General features: G+C 39.4%; 1 protein-coding gene and 1 pseudogene across 1 annotated transcript; one reads left to right on the top strand and one right to left on the bottom strand.

The window, feature by feature from the left end:
- Window positions 1-3392: 3392 nt before the first annotated feature.
- Window positions 3393-13090, bottom strand: LOC103717671. The gene is made up of 14 exons (XM_039120137.1): window positions 12926-13090; window positions 11902-11988; window positions 11539-11787; window positions 11246-11407; window positions 11074-11127; window positions 10644-10790; window positions 10288-10488; window positions 7244-7321; window positions 5154-5240; window positions 4787-5038; window positions 4495-4656; window positions 4323-4376; window positions 3896-4042; window positions 3393-3772 (listed from the first exon to the last, which is right to left on the bottom strand). The coding sequence occupies exons 1-14, from the start codon at window positions 13088-13090 to the stop codon at window positions 3395-3397; spliced, it is 2223 nt and encodes a 740-aa protein (XP_038976065.1). The 3' UTR covers window positions 3393-3394.
- A 3887-nt stretch (window positions 13091-16977) lies between these two features.
- On the top strand, window positions 16978-23769 carry LOC103717672 (annotated as a pseudogene).
- Window positions 23770-24614: the final 845 nt, after the last annotated feature.

Here is a 24614-nt window from a genome sequence, read left to right as displayed (position 1 = left end):
ATGATTCATACAACACGTGTACGGATGCACCCAAGAAGATCGGAAAGCAGAATATCACGGAGCTCCTGAGGCAGCTCCCCATCCCCTACCCACAGGGTGCTATCAGCATGGTTAGCCACATAGGTGGCCACCCAATCCGCAGCTCCGTTGGCTTCTCTAAAAATATGCTTCGCCTGGATAATCCCTCTATCCTTCATCATCATTCAGATATCGCGAAGCAAAGGATGGTCACCAGCAGTGACCCTCGGACTTTCCTGGATCCAGCTGATGACCGTAGCCGAATCGCCCTCCAAGATGACTGAGCCAGCTGAGAGCACACGCTGAGCATATCGAAGACCCGCCCAAGCAGCCCTCAACTCCGCACTAGAACCGTGCAGTCAAATAATTGATAGCCTCTCGCTGCCACGATCCTAGAGTTCGGATCCCTAATAACGAAACCTGTTCCACCCTTTGTGCCTCTATCCAGTACCAACTCATCAAAATTTACCTTGAGAAAGCTAAGGGGTGGGGGCTTCCAAGTGAAGAATACCGTACGAGGAGCTGCCGAGGCAGAATGGAAGCCCCAGATATCTCGAGCTATCAAAGGTCCTTCTAAGGAGGAAACATGACTAATCTCTGCCGCCTGAAACAGTGCGCTCTCCACCATGAGCATGTCACCCTCGCCCATGTGCACTGAAACAGTGCATAGTCCACCGACTCTTCGGCCCCACATGCCCCACACTCAGGAGGCAACCTCAAACCTTGTCCTTCAAGTACTGCTCTCATCGGAAGCCGATCCCAGACAACCTTCCATAAGAATAGTGCGACCCTCAGGTGAGACCCAGGCGCCATACCCAAGCACACTCCGAACCTGGCTCATGCGCTGGCCGGAACACTCGGGAGAGCTCCCTCACCCTCACGCCAGTTCTACACAACGTGCTCCATACCTAAGTATCAGGACTCGCATACCCCGAAATCGGAAGAGACCATACCCTCTCGGTTTGGTGTGTCCCAAACATATGGCCTAACCTAGCCTCATCCCAAGCAACCCTGCCAGGGTCAAGAAATTGTTTGAGAAAGCATTTTTGCTTACGTACCATTTCTTTTTGCTTTATTCTCAAAAATATCATTGTAATTAGGCACTTTTCATTATAATTTGCTTCTCCCAAATATCCCTAGTCTCTAACATTCCAAATTATGATGGAGGTCCTTGCATCCAATACATCTAGTTGTGAATCTCTACTCAGCATCTCGGAGGCTATTCAAATTTTTAAGTAGTACATACTAGTTTAACTTTAATTTTTCAATAAGAAAATAATAAGAGAAATGGAGCTTGTGTGTCTCAATTAAATGCTAATTCGAGATTCAAGCTTGAATTTACTTTAGTTTAACTTGATACGATCCAATTTATTAGTTAGCTCCTGTGGGGCTCCATTTGAAATTAAATTTAAATTGAGTTTGGAAAAACAATTACAAATCAATCTTGATCTCAAAGTTGAAGCTTGAACTTTAATTTTGAAACCAAGCATGTTTAGAACCAAGCTTAGCTTAATGAGCGCCCCAATGATCTCTTCTAGGTAGTATAATTTATCAATTCATGCGATTGAAAAAGCAGTCCAACTTAAAGATAGATTCATAATTTGATGGGATCCAAAAAAATCCATCAAAGTATCAGTACTATACTTGGTATGATATCATGCTATACGTTAATCTTGATTGTAACAAGTTGAAATGTAGACCAGTTTCGGAGGTAGATTCACCAAACTATATGACCAGCGGATATGCAATTAGTCTTGACAATCGAGGACCTCATTTGTAAGGCTACGAAGGCTATAGAGTTTCCATCCAATGAGAAAAGATTTAGGGCTTGTTTGGTTCGCGGGAAGCATTTTCCCTCGTAGGAATATGATTCCTAGAAAGAAAATTCCTAGAAAGAGAATGCCTGAGAATAAACTTTTGGCATGTTTGGTTAAACATGAAAAAGTGACAGATTTTCAGAATGCTTATGTTTGGTTGACCATCCACTTTCCTAAAAAAGTTATGTGTAATTCCTATTATACCCATAATAAAAATTAGGTCTTTAATGCCTCTTTAATGCTGAAGGGCCTTTTTGGAAAAAATAAAGATGGAGTGATTTCCGCCTCATGGAAAAGTAACATTTTCATATTTCTCATAGGAAAGACTTTCCTATGAAATGTGGGAATCATATTTCCATAGGAATACAACTTTTCTATCTCTCTCATTTGAAAACTCTAACCAAACAAGAGGCATCTCATTACTTTCATGTTGACCACACTTTTTCCTCTTCTTTTTCCGCGAACCAAACGAGCCCTGATGGGGATGTAACCTCTTGAAAGCAGCCGTAAAGGCTAAATAGCCATCTCTATCAGTTAATTAAGAGGCTACACAGCATCGATTGACTCACAACAAAAAAAAGGCCTATCAAAACAAATATGAGGTTGGTGGTTGGACTCTCATATCCGTATCTATGACTCTTCTCTAGAGGTGGCAATCGGATTAGCTCGGATTGGATTGGGTGCGGATCGGATAAAAAATTCATTAATTCGAACCCGATCTATTTATTAAAATTCAGATTTGAACCTGATCTGTTTATTAAACAGATAATCCAACTCGACTATATAACCAATTTACTAAATAGATCAAGTCAAGCGAAACAAGTTAAATTGGTTAAATGGATTAAATAGATCAAGTGAATCGAGTTAAATAAGTCAGAAACAGATTAAGCATATTTTAAACAGATTAACTAGATTTTAAACAGATTAAATAGGTGGAAAAATGATCCGATACAATTATTAAACGGGTCAAAATGGATTAATCGAGTCAATAGTCTAAACCCAAATCCAACCCATTTAACAAATAGGTTTAGATAGGTTGACTTGCTCATGACCCAAACCCATTTATGTCAAATCCGAACCTGCTTAAAATAGATTGTTTGCATGCCGATTTAATGGGTTGGGTCATAAATTGCCGCTATTACTCTACTCTATTTCTTCCCGTTTGGCCCTGGCAGCCAATGTATGTCCCACATCGGTTATTCGTTGGATAGATAACTGGTTGTATCTCTCTCTCTCTCTCTCCCTCTCTTTCTTGCGGGCTATTAAATTATTTTCATATTGATTATTGATTGTGCAACTTGATTATTAGTGCTCGACGATTTTGATACTTTATTTGATTATACAAATAGAAAAATATTTATGTTTGCTGTCCAGTGTCCATTGATGGCTCACAATTATTTTTTCCTAGTTACTTTTTTCCCGCCTGGAGGAGATACAACCTGCTCACGAGGACCTTATTTTCCTGGAACATTGGCCGCATCTCGCTGTATATTTCATCTTCTCTGCTGCATGAAATTATTTTTTCGCAACAAGAAGGAGATGCAGAGAGCTAAGGCCTTCTATGGACAATTGGGATTTCTACCAGGACCCCCATAGTAGAAGTAATGTCCCGCATCAACATTGTAGTCATTGTGCACATTATAGCAGCTGGATCGCGTAGTGAAAGGGACAATCCCTTTAGGATGTTGAAGCTTGTTGGAGGAATCAACTATCTGAATGTTTCTGAAGAAGCTCGCCTTACCAAAACCTTCTTCTGGGAAATGGCCGCTGCCCATCTCTGTGGAGGTATGCTGACCATTTTGGTTGTTGTTCACAACCTCCCCTCCCCATTCTACTAGGGAGGCACCATTCGACAAATTAGGGAACAAGGAAGAAGGCCAGTAGCCCACTGGAGGCTGATCCCCATATTGCAGCCACCAATCCCCTGTTTTTGGATCCTGCTCAAAAAATAGAAATCATATGAATACTTATTATTATTTAATACATGAAAAGTGAATGAAGGAATTAAATACGACTACTGTAGTTTTGCTGACGAGAAATAAGAATGATATGATCTTTACCTTCCACACAAGTATGGTCATTTGATATTGGTGTCCATCGTAGCCAGAAATAGGCTCGAGGACGCCACCCAGTGCTATCTCCTTGTTGAGTTGAATGAACCCAGGGCAGTTTAAGTTCCAGCAGCTATTAATACCATTATTATCACTCTGAAAATTTCATGGAAAGATATTAGAAGCTGCCGAATTTTTATAATTTTTACCCAATTCATCTATCAAAATGAAAAAATGTCAATGACACCTCATCTCTTTCATATAATTGATCGGAAAATAACAGAAAAACTCGGAAAACAATCCAATTCTCTTATATTTCATAAGTGTGTGTGTGTGTGTACAATCATGGAAGACAAGGTAGGAGAACGTGAGCAAAGGAGAAACTAATAGAAAGAATAGATAGAAGATGAGGGACAATGAAGGAATATTAACTTACAGTCCAGAAAGTAAATAGTCTTGTTTTATTATCTCCATACAAAATCGGAACTACCTGATTTTTTTTCCACACCAAAGAGTAATCAGCTCAAGTTAATGCATGAGGAGAGAACTTTCATAAGTTGGCATAATTAAAACTACTTTTTGTTATTTGAAATTAAAACCCTATGTACCTGCCAACCAACTTCGATGATATTGAGTTGTGCCGTAGGATCCCCAGCAATCCAAAGCTGAGACGTGCTGAACTCTTCGGGTATTTGGACCTTCGGGTTCCACACACTTATGGTTGCCTTTGCTCCATAGTACTTATCCCCCTTTACGTAAACAGCTGCATGCTGCTCAAAACGACCGCCGAGAAACAAAAAATAAGAAAGGCAGAGGACTAGAGGTAGGAAAAAAAATGGACAAGTAAGAGATACTATGTTCCAAAGCTACTCCTTTTCATATATTTTCAGAACTATATACCTCACGTCTATCGATAAGAATCTGATTGGGGTCTGCAGAAGTGGGATTTGGGATTCTCTTGTGCATCTGCTTTCCATATGTTGCGATAGAGCTGGCCCTTAGCAAATCATCTTTCTTGGTCCTCCTAATGGGGATGGTGTCCTCAGGGCACCTCCCATTTTGATGCCAGAGTTGAGTTATGGAGCTTGTTTTCTTCCTTGATGCCACCTTGTTCTCATCATAAAGGCCTAATGGGTGAAAACTTGGGATCATCTGAAGATTTTGCACAAAGTGGGGATAATATAAAGAAACCGCCAGGTGTAAACATTTAAGTGAAAGGGGATGAAATTGAAAAGAAAGAGAGAGTGAGGGAGGAAAAAGAGTAGACCTGGATAGTGTGGTTTTTGAGCAAAGGGTGATCAAAGGCCGGTTGATGAGAGATATGGACGCAGTCAATGATATCTCCATCTGGGCTCTTTTTTTTTTTAAAAAAAAAATAACAAACATTAGAACAAATAAAAGCACAAATTAAGAATCATTACAATGAAAATGCCAAAAATAAGTATAAAAGAAGAGAAAGTTTACAGTTGAAACTAGATGGTATTGTACTGAATAAGTGAAATAAAATAAAAACTTTTATTTCCAAAAGGGACATAGAAGTAAATAAAAAATAGATATTTTATTTTTTGATAAGTATCCTTAGCTCGCAAATTTTGATAGAAGAACCAATATGTAAAAAAAAAAAAAAGAAAGAATTGCTCCATTAATTAAAAAAATTTGGAAGGGAGATGCTAAAACAATGAAAGATTAGGCAAGGCCAAACCAATAACAGAGAATAAAATACTAATAAATTGGAAAAATAGTATAGTATGAGAACTTTTAATGCCCCAGTAAGTATAGAGGAATGATTTTAACTCTATCAATTAGATGGCACTATTGTGAGTAAATGAAAGATAATAAATTTCTTTAAAAGAAATACAACAAAATTCCTAGTTTTAAAAAAATCAAATATTGTAATTTGGTATAAGAATTCATTATGCGAGCATCGTACAAAAATATTTTTCTTACCATTGTGTTTCCTAAAATACTATGAATAATATTTTTTTTATTCATATACAAAGAGTAATCCAGATTTTTCTCAGCCACCAACAAATCAGGATATGGATGGAAAGGATGGAAAGCTATGGTGAGCAGGCACCGGGGGAGGAACCTAGGATGCATCGGCAAATCAGACCTCGTTTGGGAGAGCCGTTGGCATGCAGTAGAGCTTTTATAAAATGTTGTTTGCTGTTTGGTAACTGCATTTCTAAAGTGCTGTTGAACTTTAACATGTGTTTTGTAAACAAACTGAGAAAGTACTTTTGGTATGATAAAATGATCATAAAGAACATTACATAGCATTATACAACAGAGCATATAATAAAATATAATATATATTAATACATAAATATATGATATAGTATTATATTAATGTAATGCAATATAATATTATATTACAGTATAATATAATAAAAAGGTATAAAATACTATAATTATTAGCATAATTAATTTTTCATCCTCTCGATAACGTGGTATAATATAACATAATATTAAATTATTCAATATAACATATTAATGTATTATGATATAATATAATATAATATTTATAGTAAATACAATAATAAAGGTATAAAAGGATATTTTGTGTAATTATTTTATTTTATTATGAGTATTTTAGTCCAAAAAGAAAAAATATTATAACTCAAAATAACTTTTCGATAATTCCTAAAAGTGCTTTTTTGAAGAAGCTCCAAAATGGAGCTTCTTCCAAAAAGCTGTTTTAGCTTTCTAGGAAAGCTAAAATAGCTTTTCGAATATTTTACCAAACATCCTTATTTTATCTAAAAGTGCTTTTAGAGGGCGAAAAGTGCTTTTTAGCCCTTCAAAAGCTTTCCTAAATGGGTCACTTCTATAAAGCTGGGAATTGGGGATATTGAACCTGAGAGAGGCTAAGAGGAAAAAGGGATTAGTGCCAAGAGGAAGCCATCCACATTTAGTAAATGGATAACTGGTTGACAGCCAATTAAGGTAAAATTCATCGGCTAACAAGGAACGACTAGGATGAATATATCTACTTTAAAAAAATAAAAAAGAATTATATCAATTCCTAATGGAGTTTTTGCTAAGTAGGGACAATATGGAAGAAAACCACCTAAACCTTTGAGAAAAACTACACAAGACCAACCAAAAAAATGTATGTGAGAAAGATAAAAATTCTTTTTTTAAAAGATTAATATTAAATTAAATAATCTAAAAAATAAATAAAAGGTTCTTCTTTAAAATAAATAAATAAATACTTTGTAAAATAGGTTTTTATTGAAAAATAATTTAGAAAATCTATCTAAAACTCTCTTGGAATGAAAAAAAAAATAATTTGACCCTATAAAACTGAAAAAAAATCTAAGAAAAGAGTAAATGAAAGGATAATTGATGGTAAACCTTGATGCTCTTGACGGCGGGCTTATTCAATCGCTTCAGGTGCTGCCTTATCTCTAGTTGTTGCGATGTAGCCCGTACCTTAGCCTCGGCGCAATATGAGCAGATCATCACCAACAATAGCGCCACCAAGCCATGTCTCATGCTAGTGTGTACCTTCATGGCCATCTTCTTTCAACCCTCTTGCAACATAATATCCAATATATAAAACAAAATTTTTTCTCTCTCATTGCCATTTATATGTTATAATATAATTTATATTAATTAAGAGCTCCATCAATTATTTCTTTTTTCTCCCCCCAAATAATTAAAACCTAGATCTATTTCCCTTAGCAACCCAATCAAAATGGAAGAGACAATGGCATGTATTAAATAGTCCAACTCTACTTGCCAATGATTTTTAATAACCAACTATAATTAATTTTTCTATCAAAAAAATGATTAACTTGTCCAAAATATCCTAGATTATTAAAATTTTATAAATACAATATGTATAATTTTAATATAAATATGTTGTCAATTATACCATAACGACCATTATTCTCTTTCTAGGATGAGCATAAGAAGTTAACACCTCGTACTTTATAGCTCATACACTTTCATCTTATTCTATTGCTATCGGCTTCACAGCAACAAGTCTAAACTAAAATTTGCCGCACCGCGATTGTCCTTGTTTGTTGCATAGAAGTTGTTTTTTTTTTTTGGGGTAAGCCGGCCTCTTACTACACTCAACCATGAGACGACCCAGAATAGTCACAGTACAAAACACAATCTAATACTAGTGACACATGATCGAAAATATCCCAAAAAACGCTCTCACAATGGTGGGCTGCAAAGTAGGCAACCTAGTCTGCTGCATTGTTTACCTTCCGAAAAACATGCGAAGCCCGAAAATGACTCTAACTTCTCCACGAGTCGTAAAATATCCTGGAGTAGTAGGTGCAGCTCAGACTTGACCTACCGGCTCCGGATCCAGCCGATCACTGTGGTCAAGTCGCCCTTAAGGAATACCCGCCTAGCACCCAAGTGCACTATGGCATGGACGAGGCCCTCCCACGCCGCGCACAACTCCGCCATAAGAACAGACCCATCAAATATACGCCGACCTCCAACTGCAATCATCTTGGAGTCGTAGTCTCTGATCACAAAACTTATACCGCATCTTCTGCCGCCCTCTAGTACACTGCCATCGAAATTCACCTTGAAGAAACTAGAGGGTAGGAGCTCCCAGGATACCATCGGTAGCATCGCATACCTAGACGCTGCATAAAAGTTGTTTGAGAAAGCATTTTTGCTTACGTATCATTTCTTCCTGCTTTATTCTTAAAAATATCATTGTAATTAGGCACTTTTCATTATATTTAGCTTCTCCCAAATATCCCTAGTCGCTAACATCCCAAATTATGATGGAGGTCCTTGCATCCAATACACCTGGTTGTGAATCTCTACTCAGCATCTCGGAGGCTACTCAAATTTTTAAGTAGTACATACTAGTTTAACTTTAATTTTTTAATAAGAAAAATAACAAGAGAAATGGAGCTTATGCGTCTCAATTAAATGCTAATTCGAGATTCAAGCTTGAATTGACTATAGTTTAACTTGATACGATCTAATTTATTAGTTCGCACTTGCGGGGCTCCATTAGAAATTAAACTTAAATCAAGCTTGGAAAAACAATTACAAATCAATCTTGATCTCAAAGTTGAAGCTTGAACTTTAATTTTGAAACCAAGCGTGTTGAGAATCAAGCTCAGCTTAATGAGCGCCCCAATGATCTCTTCTAGGTAGTATAATTTATCAATTCATGCGATTGAAAAAGCAGTCCAACTTAAAGATAGGTTCATAATTTGATGGGATCCAAAAAAATCCATCAAAGTATCAGTACCATACTTGGTATGACACCATGCTATCCGTTAATCTTCATTGTAACAAGTTGAAATGTAGACCATTTTCGGGAGAAGGTGGATTCACCAAAACTATGTGGCCACCAGACATGCAATTAGTCTTGACAATTGAGGACCTCATTTGTAAGGCTACAGAGGTTTTAGAGTTTCCGGCCAATGAGAAAAGATAGATGGGATGTGACCTTTTGAAAGCAGCCGTAAAGGCTAAGTAGCCATCTCTATCAGTTAATTTGGAGGCTACACAGCATCGATTGTTTCGGGAAAAAAAAAAAAGAAAGAGAAAAGGCCTATCAAAACAAATGTGAAGGTTGGTGGTTGGATTCTCGTATCCGTATACTCTGCTCTAGAGGTGGCAATCGGATTAGGTTGGATTGGATTGGATATGGATCAGATCAAAAATTCATTAACTCGAACTTGATCTATTTATTGAATAGGTCAAAAATTTATATCCGAACATAACCTGTTCGTTAAATAGTTAAGTATATTTTAAATAGATTAACTAGGTTTTAAATGGATTAAATGGGTCGAAAAATGACCCGATCCAATTATTAAACATATTAAAATGGATTAATCGAGTCAACAGTCCTAACCTAAATCCAACCTATTTAACAAATATGTTTAGATAGGTTGACTTGTTTATGACCCAAACCTATTTATGCCAAATCCAAACCTACTTAAAATAGATCGTTTGCATGCCAAATTGATGGGTTGGGTCATAAATTGTCGTCATTACTTTGCTCCCATTTGGTATGGGCAGACAATACATGTGTGTATGGATGCACCCACATGCATACATGCGCGCGCACGTACGCACACAGAGAGAGGGGCAGCACCATATTTTCTTTGAACATGGGCCCTGTCTCGCTGTATATTTCATCTTCTCTACTTTTTAAGGCATGAAAAAGTTTTTCATCTCGCATAATTATTTTTTCCCAACAAGAAGGAGATACAGAGAGCTGAGGCCTTCTATGGACAATTGGGATTTCTACCAGGACCCCCATAGTAGAAGTAATTTCCCCAGTCAACACTGTAGTCATTGCGCACATTATAGCAGCTGGATCGCGTTGTGAAAGGGACAATCCCTTGAGGATCATGAAAAATGTTGGAGGAATTAACTATTTTAATGTTTTTGAAGAAGCTCGCCTTACGAAAACCTTCTTCTTGGAAATGGCCACTGCCCATCTCTGTGGAGGTATGCTGACCATTTTGTTTGTTGTTCACAACCTCTCCTCCCCATTGTACTAGGGAGGCACCATTCGACAAATTAGGGAACAAGGAAGAAGGCCAGTAGCCCAATGGAGCCTGATCCCCATAGTGCAGCCACCAATCCCCTGTTAGTGGACCCTGCTCAAAAAATAGAAATCATATGAATACTTATTATTATTTAATAGATGAAAAGTGAAAAAAAAAGCAATTAAATATGACTACTGTAGTTTTGCTGCACTGGGAGCATGCGAGTTGGGACGAGAAATAAGAATGATATGAATTTTTATCTTTACCTTCCACACAAGTACAGTCATCTCATGTTGGGGTCCGCCGTAGCTAGAAATAGGGTCGAAGACAGCACCCAGTGCTATGTCCTTGTTGACTTGAACGAACCCAGGGCAGTATAAGTTCCAGCAGCCATCAATAACACTCCTATTTCCCTGAAATTTTCATGGAAAAATATTAGAAGCCGCCCAATTTTTATAATTTTTACCCAATTCATCTATCAAAATGGAAAATGTCAAGGACACCTCATCTCTTTCATATAATTGATCGGAAAATAACAGAAAAGCTCGAAAAACAATCCAATTCTCTTGTATTTCATAAGTGTTTGTGTGTGTGTGTGTGTAATCATGGAAGACAAGGTAGGAGAACATGAGCGAAGGAGAAACTAATAGAAAGAATAGATAGAAGATGAGGGACAATGAAGGAATATTAACTTACATGCCAGAAAGTAAATAGTCTTGTTTTATTATCTCCATACAAAAGTGGAACTACCTGATTTTTTTTCCACACCAAAGAGTAATCAGCTGAAGTTAATGCATGAAGAGAGAACTTTCATAAGTTGGCATAATTAAAACTAGTTTTTGTTATTTGAAATTGAAACGCTATATACATGCCAACCAGCTTCGATGATATTGAATTGCGTCGTATCATTCCCAGTAATCCAAAGTTGAGACGTGCTAAACTCTTCGCGTGTTTGCACCTTCGGGTTCCATATATTTATGGTTGCCCTTGCTCCATAGTATTTATCTCCCCTTACATAAACAGCTGCATGCTGCTCAAAACGACGCACCGAGAAACAAAATATAAGAAAAGCAGAGGAGTAGGAGTAGGAAAAAAAATGGATGAGTAAGAGATACCATGTTCCAAAGCTACTCCTTTTCATATATTTTCAGAACTAAATACCTCACGTCTATTGATAAGAATCTGATTGGGGTCTGCAGAAGTGGGATTTGGGATTGTCTTGTGCATCGGCTTTCCATATGTTGCGATAGAGCTGGCCCTTAGCAAATCATCTTTCTTAGTCCTCCTAATGGGGATGGTGTCCTCAGGGCACCTCCCATTTTGATGCCAGAGTTGAGTTATGGAGCTTGTTTTCTTCTTTGATGCCACCTTCTCATCATGTAGGCCTAATGGGTGGAAACTTGGTCTCATCTGGAGATTTAGCACAAAGTGGAGACCAAATAGAGAGACCGCCGCGTGTAAACATTCAAGTGAAAGGGGTAGAATTGCAAAAGAAGAGGAAGTGAGGGAGGAAGGAGAGTAGACCTGGATAGTGTGGTTTTTGAGTAAAGGGTGATCGAAGGCCGGTTGATGAGAGATATGGACGCAGTCAATGATATCTCCATCTGGGCTCTTTTTTTAAGAAAAAAAAATAACAAACATTAGAACAAATAAAAGCACAAATTAAGAATCATTACGATGAAAATGCCAAAAATAAGTATAATAGAAGAGAAAGTTTACTGTAGAAACTAGATGGTATTGTACTGAATAAGTAAAATAAAATAAAAACTTTTATTTCCAAAAGTGACATAGAAGAAAATTAAAAAATAGATATTTTATTTTTTGATAAGTATCCTTAGCTGGCAAATTTTGATAGAAGAAAACCAATATGTAAACAAAAAAAAAGAAATAACTACTCCAAGAAATGAAAAAATATGGAAAGTAGATGCTAAAACAATGAAAGATTAGGCAAGACCAAACCAATAACAGAGAATAAAATGCTAATAAATTGGAAAAAGAGTGTAGTATAAGAACTTTTAATGCCTAAATAAGTACGGAGGAATGATTTTAACTCTATCAGTTAGATGGCACTATTGTGAGTAAATGAAAGATAATAAATTTCTTTAAAAGAAACACAACAAAATTTCTAGTTTTAACTTAAAAAAAAAATCAAATGTTGTAATTTGGTAAAAGAAATTAATCATTATGTGAACATCGTACAAAAATATTTTTCTTACCATTGTGCTTCCTAAAATATTATAAATAATATTTTTTTACTATTCATGTACAAGGAATAATCTAGATTTTTCTCAGCCACCAACAGATCAGGATATGGATGGAAAGGATGGAAAGCTAAGGTGAGCGGGCACCGGGGGAGGAAGCTAGGATGTATCAGCAAATTAAACTCCATTTGGGAGAGCTGTTGGCAGTAGAAAAAATAGATTTTTATCAAAAAATAATTTAAAAATTCTATCTAAAACTCTCTTGGAATGAAAAAAAAAATATTTTGACCCTATAAAACTGAAAAAATCTAAGAAAAGAGTAAATGAAAGAGTAGTTGATGGTAGACCTTGATGCTCTTGACGGCAGGCTTATTCAATCGCTTCAGGTGCTGTCTTATCTCCAGTTGCTGCGCTGTGGCCCGTACCTTAGCCTCGGCGCAATATAAGCATATCATCACCAACAATAGCGCCACCAAGCCATGTCTTATGCTAGCGTGCAACTTCATGGCCATCTTCTTTCAACCCTTTTGCAACATAATATCCAATATATAAAACAAAATTTCTTCTCTCTAGTTGCCATTTATATGTTATAATATATCTTATATTAATTATGAGCCCCCCTCCAAAAAAAAAAAATCTCGGGCCTATCTGATCATCAAATCAATACTCCATCAATTATTTCTTTTTTCTCCCCCAAATAATTAAAATTTAGATCTCTTTCCTTAGCAATCCAATCAAAATGGAAGAGACAATCTCATGAATTAAATAGTCCAACACTACTTGCCAATGATTTTTAATAGCCTACTATAATTAATTTTCCTATCAAAAAAATGATTAACTTGTCTAAAATATCCTAGACCATTAAAATTTTATAAATACAATATTTATAATTTTAATATAAATATGTTGCCAATTATACCATTATGACCATTATTCTTTTTGCAGACTGCGCATAAGAAGTTAACACTTCGTACTTTATAGCTCATACACTCTCATCTTATTCTATTTCTATTGGCTTCCCAGCAACAAGTCTAAACTAAAATTTGCTGCACGACAAATGACCTTGTTTGTTGCATGAAAGTTGTTTGAGAAAGCATTTTTGCTTACATATCATTTCTTTCTGCTTTATTCTCAAAAATATCATTGTAATTGGGCACTTTTCATTATAATTAGCTTCTCCCAAATATCTGTAGTCCCTAACATCCCAAATTATGAAGGAGGTCCTTGCATCCATGGTTGTGGAACTCTACTCAGCATCCGGGGGGCTACTCAAATTTTCAATTAGTACATACTATTTTAACTTTAATTTTTTAATAACAAAATAGCAAGCGAAAAGGAGCTTATGTGCCTCGATCATCTGCTTATTCAGCTCCAACCTAGTTCGATGCACAGAATATTTTATAAATTTTGTATAAAAATCTATTTAATTATTGATTGTATAAAAGGTGATTTTTTTTATTTTTGTAAATTAATATATATTTAGGTTTTCTCAAATAACTTTTCTTGGCTTACAAATGAGATGAGTCATACATATTTTGAATTTTTTATACATATTTGTTTACACTGTCAACCCATTTCATTCTTAGACTCAAAGATAAAATATTATAGAAGTCTCTAAATATATCATTTTGTAAAAGAAATTAATTTGACATTTTGTTGCAAAATATATCATACGATCCCTTCTTCTTATATATGCAATTATTTAATAAATATACTTCTCTAAATAAAATTTATGACAAATAAAATAAAAAATATAATATGTTTATAAAAGGAATTTCTTCAATTTTATTTTATATAATTTAATTATCCGCATGATCATATTACCTTATCCATCAAACACAAAATATCAGCCAAGTTTTTTTTTTTTTTTTTTTTGCTTTAAAAAAGGAAAAGAGGGGAGGAAGAGACAAGCCCACCCCGCGTAGCAGCCCCCACCCCGACAGGAGAATGTTCGATACGGACAAAAATGACCGTGTGTTGGGCACTCCGGCCGGTTTTACTCATACCCTCCCCACCCGTGGGCCGGCTCGGTTACCCGACCTGACCCTCCGTGTGAGTACGTCACACCTGGCACCACCCAGTCTACCAGCTGATCAGTAACGCTTCCAGATCCCGTATCCAGGCGTAGGGCATCCGGTCCCCAAATTTAATTGACGACCGTGCATTTCGAACCTGAAATCACTTGGTTGGAAGCAAACGCCCTGTTCCAACTAGGCTACCACCTTGGTGGCCATATCAGCCCAGCTTTACCCGTTCATATGGGGGCCTATGGTATGCATCGCACGTGCAAAGACTTGACGAAACCGCTGCTTTTTTTTAATTTTTTTTAGTGTATCTACTATTCACACATTACGGATATGGGTGTAGCCTAAAAAAGTTAGGAAGAAGCAGAAGGGACGCTTACCTACCTAGGCGTGCCTATCACTGGCCGGAGACTGCGGGTGGCAGAGTGCTCCGGTTTGGTGCAGCGAGTCCAGAGCAGGCTGGAGGGATGGAGGGCGTCCTCATTATCCATGATGGGGAGAGTGACACTGGTCAGGGCAGTGCTGGGATCTCTACCGATTTATCTCATGGCCAACACAGTGGTTCCCAAGACGATCCTGTTAAGGATCGAGCGCCTTCTTAGAGATTTCCTGTGGGGGTCATACGGTGGAGGTCACGGAGTGCACCTGGTCGCCTGGGAGTAGGTTTGCCGCCCCACTAGTGAGGGCGGTCTGGGAGTGCAGTCCCTTATTGAGAGGCGCGAGGCTTTCATTGCTCGGCATGCGGCTCGGTTCATCTTAGAGCCACACGGCCTCTGGAGTCAGGTGATGGCAGCCAGATATGGCCGAGGGGCTTCAGGGGTGGCACAACGGGGCCGCCGAGTCTCCTTCATGTGGCGTGAGATCGGGAGGTACCTGCCGTCAGTATCGGCACACATCAGGGTTCTGATTGGCGACGGCCGGAGTATTGATGTGGCTAGCGACTCATGGGTGGACTCCTTGGCCCTGAGCTGCTGGCCAACTATGTTTGACACAGAGGCAGTTGAGGGGTTACGGGTGTGCGATCTCCTTGTACCAGGAGGGGCAGTATGGGATGAGGCCAGACTCAGGCTATTGTTCGGGGTACACCTAGCTGCGAGGATCCGATCCCTCCCGTTACCAGGATGGGGGGGGCCAGATGTCAGGGTGTGGGGCACCTCGAGCCAGGCCAGTGTCAGGTTGGGAGACATCACGCGCGCCATTCAGCCAGGACATGAGCCGGGGCCGGACTGCACTTGGATTTGGAGGTCCGAACTTCACCCGAGGGTCGCTCTCTTTCTATGGAAGGTGTTCTGGAACCGACTTCCTACGAGAGCAAAGCTGAGCAGGCGAGGTTGGGGGGTCCCAGCTGAGTGCGGGACGTGCGGAGCTGAGGAGTCAGCGGACCATGTGCTCTTCCAGTGTACATGGGCGCGGTCGACATGGCAGTGGGCTGGGATCCCGCGGGGGGCCCGGAGTGAGCGGCTACAGTTTCTCAGGGTGACACGGCAGTGGTTAGCCAGTTTACGGACCCGCGAGGAGGGCATTAGAGCTACTTGCACAGCACTTCAGATCTGGCTGGCAAGGAATGCCCGCACTCTCGGTGAGCGCAGGGTGTCACCGAGGTTTGTGGCAGAGCTCGCTCGAGCACAGGCCTCGGAGATCAGACCCGCCCTTCATACAGATAGACCTTTGACAGCTCGGGACACCTGGGGTTCCCCCATGCTTCGACAGCTTCTCAGTTGGTGTTTTTCACCTGGGAGCCCCCACCCCTGAGCTTCCTCAAGGTCAACTTCGATGGGTCGGTTCTTGATGGCGGCACGCGAGGCGGTGCAGGCTTTGTCATACGAGGCCCGCACTCCAGGGTAGTGGCCGCAGGTGGCTGTCAATTGTTTGATATATCGGTGCCTGTAGCAGAGCTGCATGCAGCCTGGGCAGGCCTTCGACATGCGCGGGTAGTACTGCGGGCCAGCTCGATTATCTTGGAGGGGGACTCAGCCACTGTTGTCCGATGGATTCAGAGGGGATTGGGGGTGAGAGCACAGACCATCCCTTGATTCGCGATATCGTGATGATGAGTGAGGGAGGGGCCACTTTGGCCAAACATGTATTTAGGGAGGCCAATGGGGCAGCCGATTGGATGGCTGGCCATGTGGCCCACCACTCGGGGTATGCCCTCTGGTCGGGGGAGGCAGAGCTGCCATTGGCACTCCATGAGGTCTTGTATTTTGATTTTATTGGGTGTATTCGTACCCGTTTTTAGAAAAAAAAAAAAGGAAAAAAAAACAAAAAACTGCAAGGGGCCTGAATCGAGCCACGTCCATTCGAGATGATATCACCGAAATGATGGACTGCACATAAGGCCGCAGCACATTTAGCTTTTCTATACCCATGAGAAGCCCGAAAAATAACACATTCGCCTAGAAGGCGGCGGGTATCCTGAATCAACAGCCGGCTCTTCTTCTTTTTTTTTTTTTCCTTGGAGGCGTTCTTGGAGGCGTTCTAAATGACCATATTTTCCCCCGGTTCGGAGGCGACCGCCATCGCCTTCGTCTCATCCGACGCCTGGGGGAGGACAGAAGCAGCAGCGATGGATCTGCTCAAGCGCGAGCTGCAGAAGAAGCGGCAGGCCCTCGAGGCCGACTTCGGTGGCAAGAAGCTTCTCAAACACTCCGAGATCGAACAGAAGGAGATGCAAAAGCTTCGCGCCGAGGAGAAGCGCGAACTCCTCTCCAAATCCCGCTCCTCCTCCTCCTCCGCCGCCTCCTCCTCCGCCTCCTCTGGTCAAAACCCTAGCTCCGCCTCCTCCCTCCAAGAAGCCTTCCGACGCCCGCTCCGAGGAGCAGAGGATCGACGACCTCGTCCTCCCCCGCCACGAGGTCATCCGCCGCCTCCGAATGCTGAAGCAGCCGATCACCCTCTTCGGCGAGGACGACGACGCCCGTCTCGACCGGCTCAAGCTCACCCTCAAGTCCGGCATCCTCGAGATCGACAGCAACATGACTGAGGGCCAGAGCAACGACTTCCTCCGCGACATCTACGAGCTCCGCAAAGCGCCAGAAATCCGGCTCCGCCTCCTTCCTGCACGACCGGAGCAAGAGCAAGAGGGAGGACGGGGATGGATTGGAGGACGAAGGAGTTGGTGCGGATGCGGACAAGAATTTGAGCGAGGACGGAGGGTCGTCGGGAGTGGACGCTGACAAGGATTTGAAGAGGATGAAGGCCAAGTTCGAGGATCTGTGTGATGAGGACAAGATTCTTGTCTTCTTCGAGAGGCTTCTGAACGAGTGGAACCAGGAGCTCGAGGAGATGCCGGCGGCGGAGAAGAGGACGGCCAAAGGGAAGTCCATGGTCGTCACTTCTAAGCAATGCGCGCGCTATCTGTATGACTGTATCCCCTTTTCAAGTTCTGCAGGAAAAAGGTATAGACTTTACTTATGCTGGCTAGTTTATTTCTTCCCTTGTATCTCTATCATAATTGTTAATAAGATATGTTTGGTTGAGTGTCGATCTAGGAGGTCGATATATACCATTTTGGCCACTACAAGCGGGGCTTGACAGGGTCTGAGAGCGAAATGCACCACATCAAAAAGCCGAGTTGTATGGCAAACTTTTGGAGGCCATAACTTGATCATACGATGCCTCCAATTAAGATGATCTTTTTTTAAAATGAAATTACGTATCTTTTCGAGATCTACAATTTTGGGACAGTTTTCTAAAAAGGTTGAATCAGGCTGAAATTTCATCGTTTATGCTTAAAAATGGGCCAGTCAAACCAAAAATTTTATTTTCGAACAACTTTAACCGAGCACAGCTCTCTATTCGAAAAGAATCGGACAAAGCGATAAAAGGGAGAGTTGATATAGAAGTTAAGATTTTTCTCAAGATTTTTATCATTTCCAAAAAAAATTCTACTAGAAATATTTATTTTAGAAAAAAAAATCTAGTAGGATTAGAAAGAGTAATCCGACCCAAATTATGTTAGAGCAGACCTTAAATTATAAATTGAGGTTATGTATCTTATTTTTTAATCATTAATAAAAGAAAATAAGACTTAAGCCCTACTTGCGAAATTCTTTTTGTAATTTTTTGAGAGATTCGAGTTAAGCGGGTTGAAAAAAATTTTCATTCTCTCCGATCGGATCAAGCATACCCTTAAAGCGAGCTTGACATACATAGTGTGTCCAACTTAGACCAACCCTTGACTAGGGCCGCAGATAATTTTGAGCTCAATCCAAACATGCTCTACAGATTTTTTTCCCCCACCTGAAGCCCAACAAGTCTTATTCTCCATCCCCTCCTATGCTAGTCTCTAACATATGTGGTTGGAATATTTACCCTTAAGCTTACTCTATAGTCTGTTTGATGGCAACCGGTGTGGAAGTTTGACAGCCTTATCGGCCTGCTTGGTTGTAAAATCATGGAATGTGAGAAGAGAAAGGAAAGGGGGAGGGGGGGGGGGGGCGAGTTAAATGATTTTCTAGACATTTTTGAATCAGATCCAAGAATAAGTTGGGGGGAGGAATAGAACTAGTGAAGGTCCATAATTTTTTAAAATTGGTTCCATTTATTTAGATCTTCCAACGCTTGTGTGAGAGTTTTAGAATATTGATGCTGCATGATTTGGAATGAAAGAGCACAATGGGTTGCTTGGATTTTTGAGGATAAAGTTGGAGAGGTGAGGTTTTAAACCATGGTATGGCGTATTGCACTGGTTCGGTACTGGTACCGGTATCGGTATTGGTGGCGTACCGACATTCGGTACGTCAAAAAAACCACGTACCGACACTTGGTACGCAAAAAAAATTACGTACCGTACAGTACCAATACTATGCTCATGTAGCACCGGTATGGGGTCCGGTACCGAAATGGTGAACCTTGTTTGAAACATAGGAGATAAATTGAAAGGTGGCATAACAATATTTGGCCTTTAACTTATCATTAGATTCCCATGTTAGGATAGAGATTGGGAGCTTGGATTTAGTGTTTGATGTGGTTCAAGGTTAGAGGTGGAAGGTAAATTAGGATAACAATTAGAAAAACTTCTTTCATTTATGGAGGATAGCTAGTTGCTCGCTATCGTAAGTACTCTACCAAGATGGATGTTACTGGACTCGGGTTTGTGCATTGGGTGTGGGTGCATGTCTAAATATCGAATCCTTTCAGTATCAAAGAATTTCTTCTTAAGGAGCTTTGTCCAATTGTCATATGAACATCTATGTGTGTGTCGGGTGCAAGTACCTTAGGCTAAATTTAAGTGTCCAAGTAACTCTGAATGATTATTGGCTTAACCTCTGATGGTGAAGGCTACAAGCTTGCAAGTTGCAACTATGTGTAAAAAGCCACAAAAAAGTTTTTTTCAAAGGTGCCCTTGAACCCCACAATATCATAAGCTCACTAAAGGCAATATTAGGGCATCTATCGCTTAGTTGCTAGAACCGGGAGCGGATGCGAGAGTGAGTACAAGTGTAGGTGCAGTTAACTTAAAAATAGTTGAAGTAATGTTAGGAAGCAGGTGCATGTTGGAGTTCTATGGAAGTTTCTGAATTAAGTACCTTAATTCAGGTAATTGTTTCATGCTACTAAGGCCTGGCCTACATTTTTCAAGGTCAAAAGATTATTTCAAAGGTTTTGCACTTCTTTCCTTGCTAATGTTTCAGCTAAGTGCAAATTGAACAATATTTACATGTTTCACATCAATGTTAGGAGAACCAACCCATGTTTATTGCCAACCAATAAAATTGTTAATTTTGTAGATTGGTCTACATAACATTCTTCTTTAGCCAGTAAAATGTATAACAAAACATAAATAAGCTTAAACAATAGATAAGTTTTAGCCTATGCTAAGGAAACTGAGCATATTTTATCCACAACACATAATTTCAAGCAAGAGCATGTTGTTGATCATCAGTTTATTGTATGTGCTGTATAAACTTAAAGATTGTTTAATAAATGGTTGGCTCTGTAGTCTGTACATTAAAATAATTATGAAAATTACCAATTCTGGGAAATGAAATTATGCTGCACTTATTGGGAAAAATTGTTCCTTTTTAAGATTACAGGGAGATTAAGCTAATTCTACTCTAAACAATAAATTCTCACTTTTATGGTGCTTGTGTGAATCCCATGAAAACTGATTTGGTATTTGTGATAAATTCAAGTTCAGTATCTATGTACAATAGTACACAAAAAGGAAAAAACACTGATGAGTGCATCTATGCTTACAAGAACCCAACATATGAAAAAAGGCAAGGAAGCTTACTATCTTGGCTTCTTGTAAGACAAAAATAATGCAAGAGAGAGTCTCTGTATGGGAATAAAGGCTACACCATGGTCTCTATACGTGACAGGGTTCTAAATTTTCCCCAAAACTAACTCATTTTGATCAAAAAGAAACAGTTTTGGCTGAGAATGAACCAAGATGACCCTTAACTTTGCGTTTTGGTCACTTTCAGTAGTTTCAGTCTATTATGTCTAAAACTAGATGAAATAATCAAAATTAGACCAGAACCCTAGGAAGCACGAATACTTCAGAGAGCATGTTCGTCCGTATTAGCTATCTATTGATTACTAATAGTTGTCAGTTTCTTCTAGTATGCACTTGAGATATTTCTTGGATATCATAGGAAGGCTTTTCTTTCATTCTTTTGCATGTTAATCATTGAATGTAGAATGGTCAATTTTGGAGTTTGTGACGTTGATATTATACTATGGATTATAGATGAGCGTCTGTGAATTTGAAAGATGACTAAATGACGAGTTTGTGGAAGATGATACTATTATAGAAGTATGAACTATGTTATTTTGATGGTCAACTATGTTTTTTTGGGTTTTTTTTCCGAATGTATATGTAAGATATACATATATTTTGCTGTATTGTGTCATACTTCTTCTAGTTTCACCATATTGGTGTATCTATATCATGTAGTTTCTCTATCATGCATCGATGTCCATGTTTCATAGCTGGAACAAGTCAATTTCGACTGAGACTGAATTTAATTTTGGTGTTTGATGTCATGTTGAGGTGATTTTTCTAATCCTTTTAAGTATATGATAATATGAGCTTTACAACATCCATTTCCAGTAATTTTTGTTTTCCTTGTGTTATAGATGATGATGTAACCTTTGATGGACCAAGGCTTCCAAAAATGTTCTTGTTGTAGGACTTTATTCAAAGTTATGAATTAATGCAAACAACTTAATACAAGATACCATTATTCATGGTAATGACATCTTTTTTATATAAATGATTGTGATATTCGATGACCTCATGCAAACAATTTAATAGAAGATACCATTTTTCTTGCCTGGCTTCTTATAGTTTTCTTATTTTTCTTTCAAATTTTCAAAATTTTTCCTGATTTTTATGACCAAAACTCCGGAATTTGGAGTGCAACTGCTGAAACAACCAAAACCAAAACTCAAAAAACATAGCTGAAAGTGAAAGTTTTCAAACCTCATATGAGAAAGGGAATCATGAGATTTCTGATTGTATTAAGCTGGAAACTTAAAAATGCTTGTGTTTGGTCATTTCCATCCATAAACGAGAGATTGAGATGTTTATTGACCTCCGTGGTTAAGCTAGTGGAAGTGGGAGTCTTGGATGGGCCACATGGAGGGTTAAAAGAGTATCAGTCCAGGAATATCTACTATCAGGTTTGAAGGCACTCGTGATTGGTCATACACGATAAATGTAGCTGCAATAGGGTCAGGTGTGAAGTCCACTAGTGATTAGTCATATGTGATAAACATAGCTGCAGTTTGCTGGCAAGGCTCCTGATAAAGATGCCCTTCTGTTTTTAGTTGTGAAGTTCCTTTGTACCTGGTAAGAGTCTGATGTATTGTAAATTCAAAGAATTTAACTAAGAAGGTTGTTTTTATATGCTTGAATTGTAAGCTGTTTACCATGGCTGAACTTTCTTTGCGAGTGCTGTCTTATGCTGGTTTTGAAATAAAGAGGATTGTTTCATTGCTTGGAGGTTCTAACTAAACAAAGGCTGTTTTGTTGATAATATTGGATATCTACAATTGTAGTGCTTCACTGGTGTTGTAATGGTGCTCCTTAGGTCAACTTTTGATATCGAAACTGTTCTTCTATTCACGTATCGAATTAATGAATAATGTTTAGCTTCTTTCGTTCTCTCTGGTTAGTATTGGGTCTTGAAATTCAGATGGCATTAAGTGTTTGTTAGCTTTGCTAAAGGATCGCTTATACTGATCGTTGATCCAGGACATGAATATTCAGCTTACACAGTGAGCAATTTGAAAATCTATCCATATACCAGGGTAATGATGGTCATTCCAGTTTGTCTAATTAGTCTGTAGTCCAAGCGCTGTTCAAATCCAATTTGACCTAGTAGAATCATCATGGTATAGGGCACAACTCAAAATTTCATAACCATGGGGTTCTGAAGGCAAAAACTATCCAAATTTTATGAATTAAGTTTTTAGCATTCATTCTGCTATTTTTTGCTTAATCCATTTTGGGTTACACGTGCGCAAGCTGACAGTGTAAGTTGTTCTTGTTATAGGTTCTTCCAGATGATATTCGTCAAGCATTACTTCTTGTCATCGAATGCTGCATGAAACGAGACTATTTGGCAGCAATGGATCAATACATTAAATTGGCCATTGGAAATGCACCGTGGCCTATTGGTGTGACCATGGTTGGCATCCATGAACGTTCAGCTCGTGAGAAGATCTACGCTAATAGTGTGGACATCATGAACGATGAGACAACTCAAAGGTACTTGCAGTCTGTGAAGAGACTAATGACTCTTTGCCAACGTCGCTACCCCGCAGATCCATCCAAATCAGTTGAGTTTAATAGGCTAGCAAACGGGAGTGATCTACGATCACTCCTAACAGAGGAAAAAGGGGTTGGGAAAGCAGCATCAGAAGAAAGGCTTCGGTTAATGCCTGCAAAAAAAGAATAAATTTCATATTTTAATCCGAAACCATTGTAGATTGTCAGGAAAATGTCTTTTGATATTCTAAATATTCTCTTCCACCTGTTTGTTTATAAGTTATTTGGCCAGCTCTGATGTTTTGTAGCGCTGAAGCTGGTTGAAAATACTTGCGACTGGCTTTGAATTAGAAGAGAACCTTCCTGCCATTCTTTTTCTTGCTCTTGTTATTAAAATTGGGACTTCTCAATGCCATGATAAGCCATTATTTTGTGCCCTGCGACAGTCTAGATCTCTAGTTTTATTGGATATGTTCTTCTAGGCCCAGATGCTCTTGGTTCTCACGCAGCGGCCGGTGATAAATGAAAGTGTCATCTGTGAAATTTTCATTGAGCATACAGGTTGCAAGAAAATACCAGTGATGATTATTTTTGTGCAGAAATTGCTTTTGAAGTGCGATTATACGGTTGGTTCTCTCGTGTCATTTGTTTCAAAGTTCTCGCAAAGACTTGACCAGGCTTATGGTTTACACTTTGAACCCAAACAGAGACATTTATCTCTTAGCTTGTCCATTACCTCCTGCAAGGCAAGCATGTCTAAATGCAGTTAATTGATCAAGATGGCTAGAAAGTTAAGAACCCTGATTGGGTTCTTATTTCTATTGCCAGCTAGTCAAATAAGCATAACTGGATTCTAACTTCTATGGCTTACGCAATCTTCTTCACCCTTTGTTGGACTTGTTTACGATGGATCTCATGTAGACTTCATTCACGCCCCGGATCACTCCCCTTTTCTAAATCATATGCTTTTTGATAAGCTCACTAAGCCCACCAGCCCCAACGGGTTCGGAGATCAAACCCCCGTTATCTGGTGGCTCTAGACCACATCCCACGCAAACCACAACATCGGAATCTTTAGGAGCGAGAGGCAGTTCGACGACGAGCCATGCACGTGGAGAGGGAGTTTGCCGCGATGGAGCTGAGCAGGAGGAAAATTAGGCTCCGTTGATGGTTCCATTGCGAAGACAGAAGAAGCGGAAAGATGTTCGGATTGAGAGCAGAAGGGAGATTCATGTTGAGCCATGCACATGGCTTCGATGCAAGGACGTGGGAAGCAGTTTGCCGAAGTGA

This window comes from Phoenix dactylifera, unplaced genomic scaffold (genome assembly GCF_009389715.1).
Source record: "Phoenix dactylifera cultivar Barhee BC4 unplaced genomic scaffold, palm_55x_up_171113_PBpolish2nd_filt_p 000722F, whole genome shotgun sequence".
Classification (NCBI taxonomy): domain Eukaryota; kingdom Viridiplantae; phylum Streptophyta; class Magnoliopsida; order Arecales; family Arecaceae; genus Phoenix; species Phoenix dactylifera.
The sequence above is the reverse complement of the archived record's forward strand: the minus strand, read 5'-3'. Positions and strand labels throughout refer to the sequence as shown.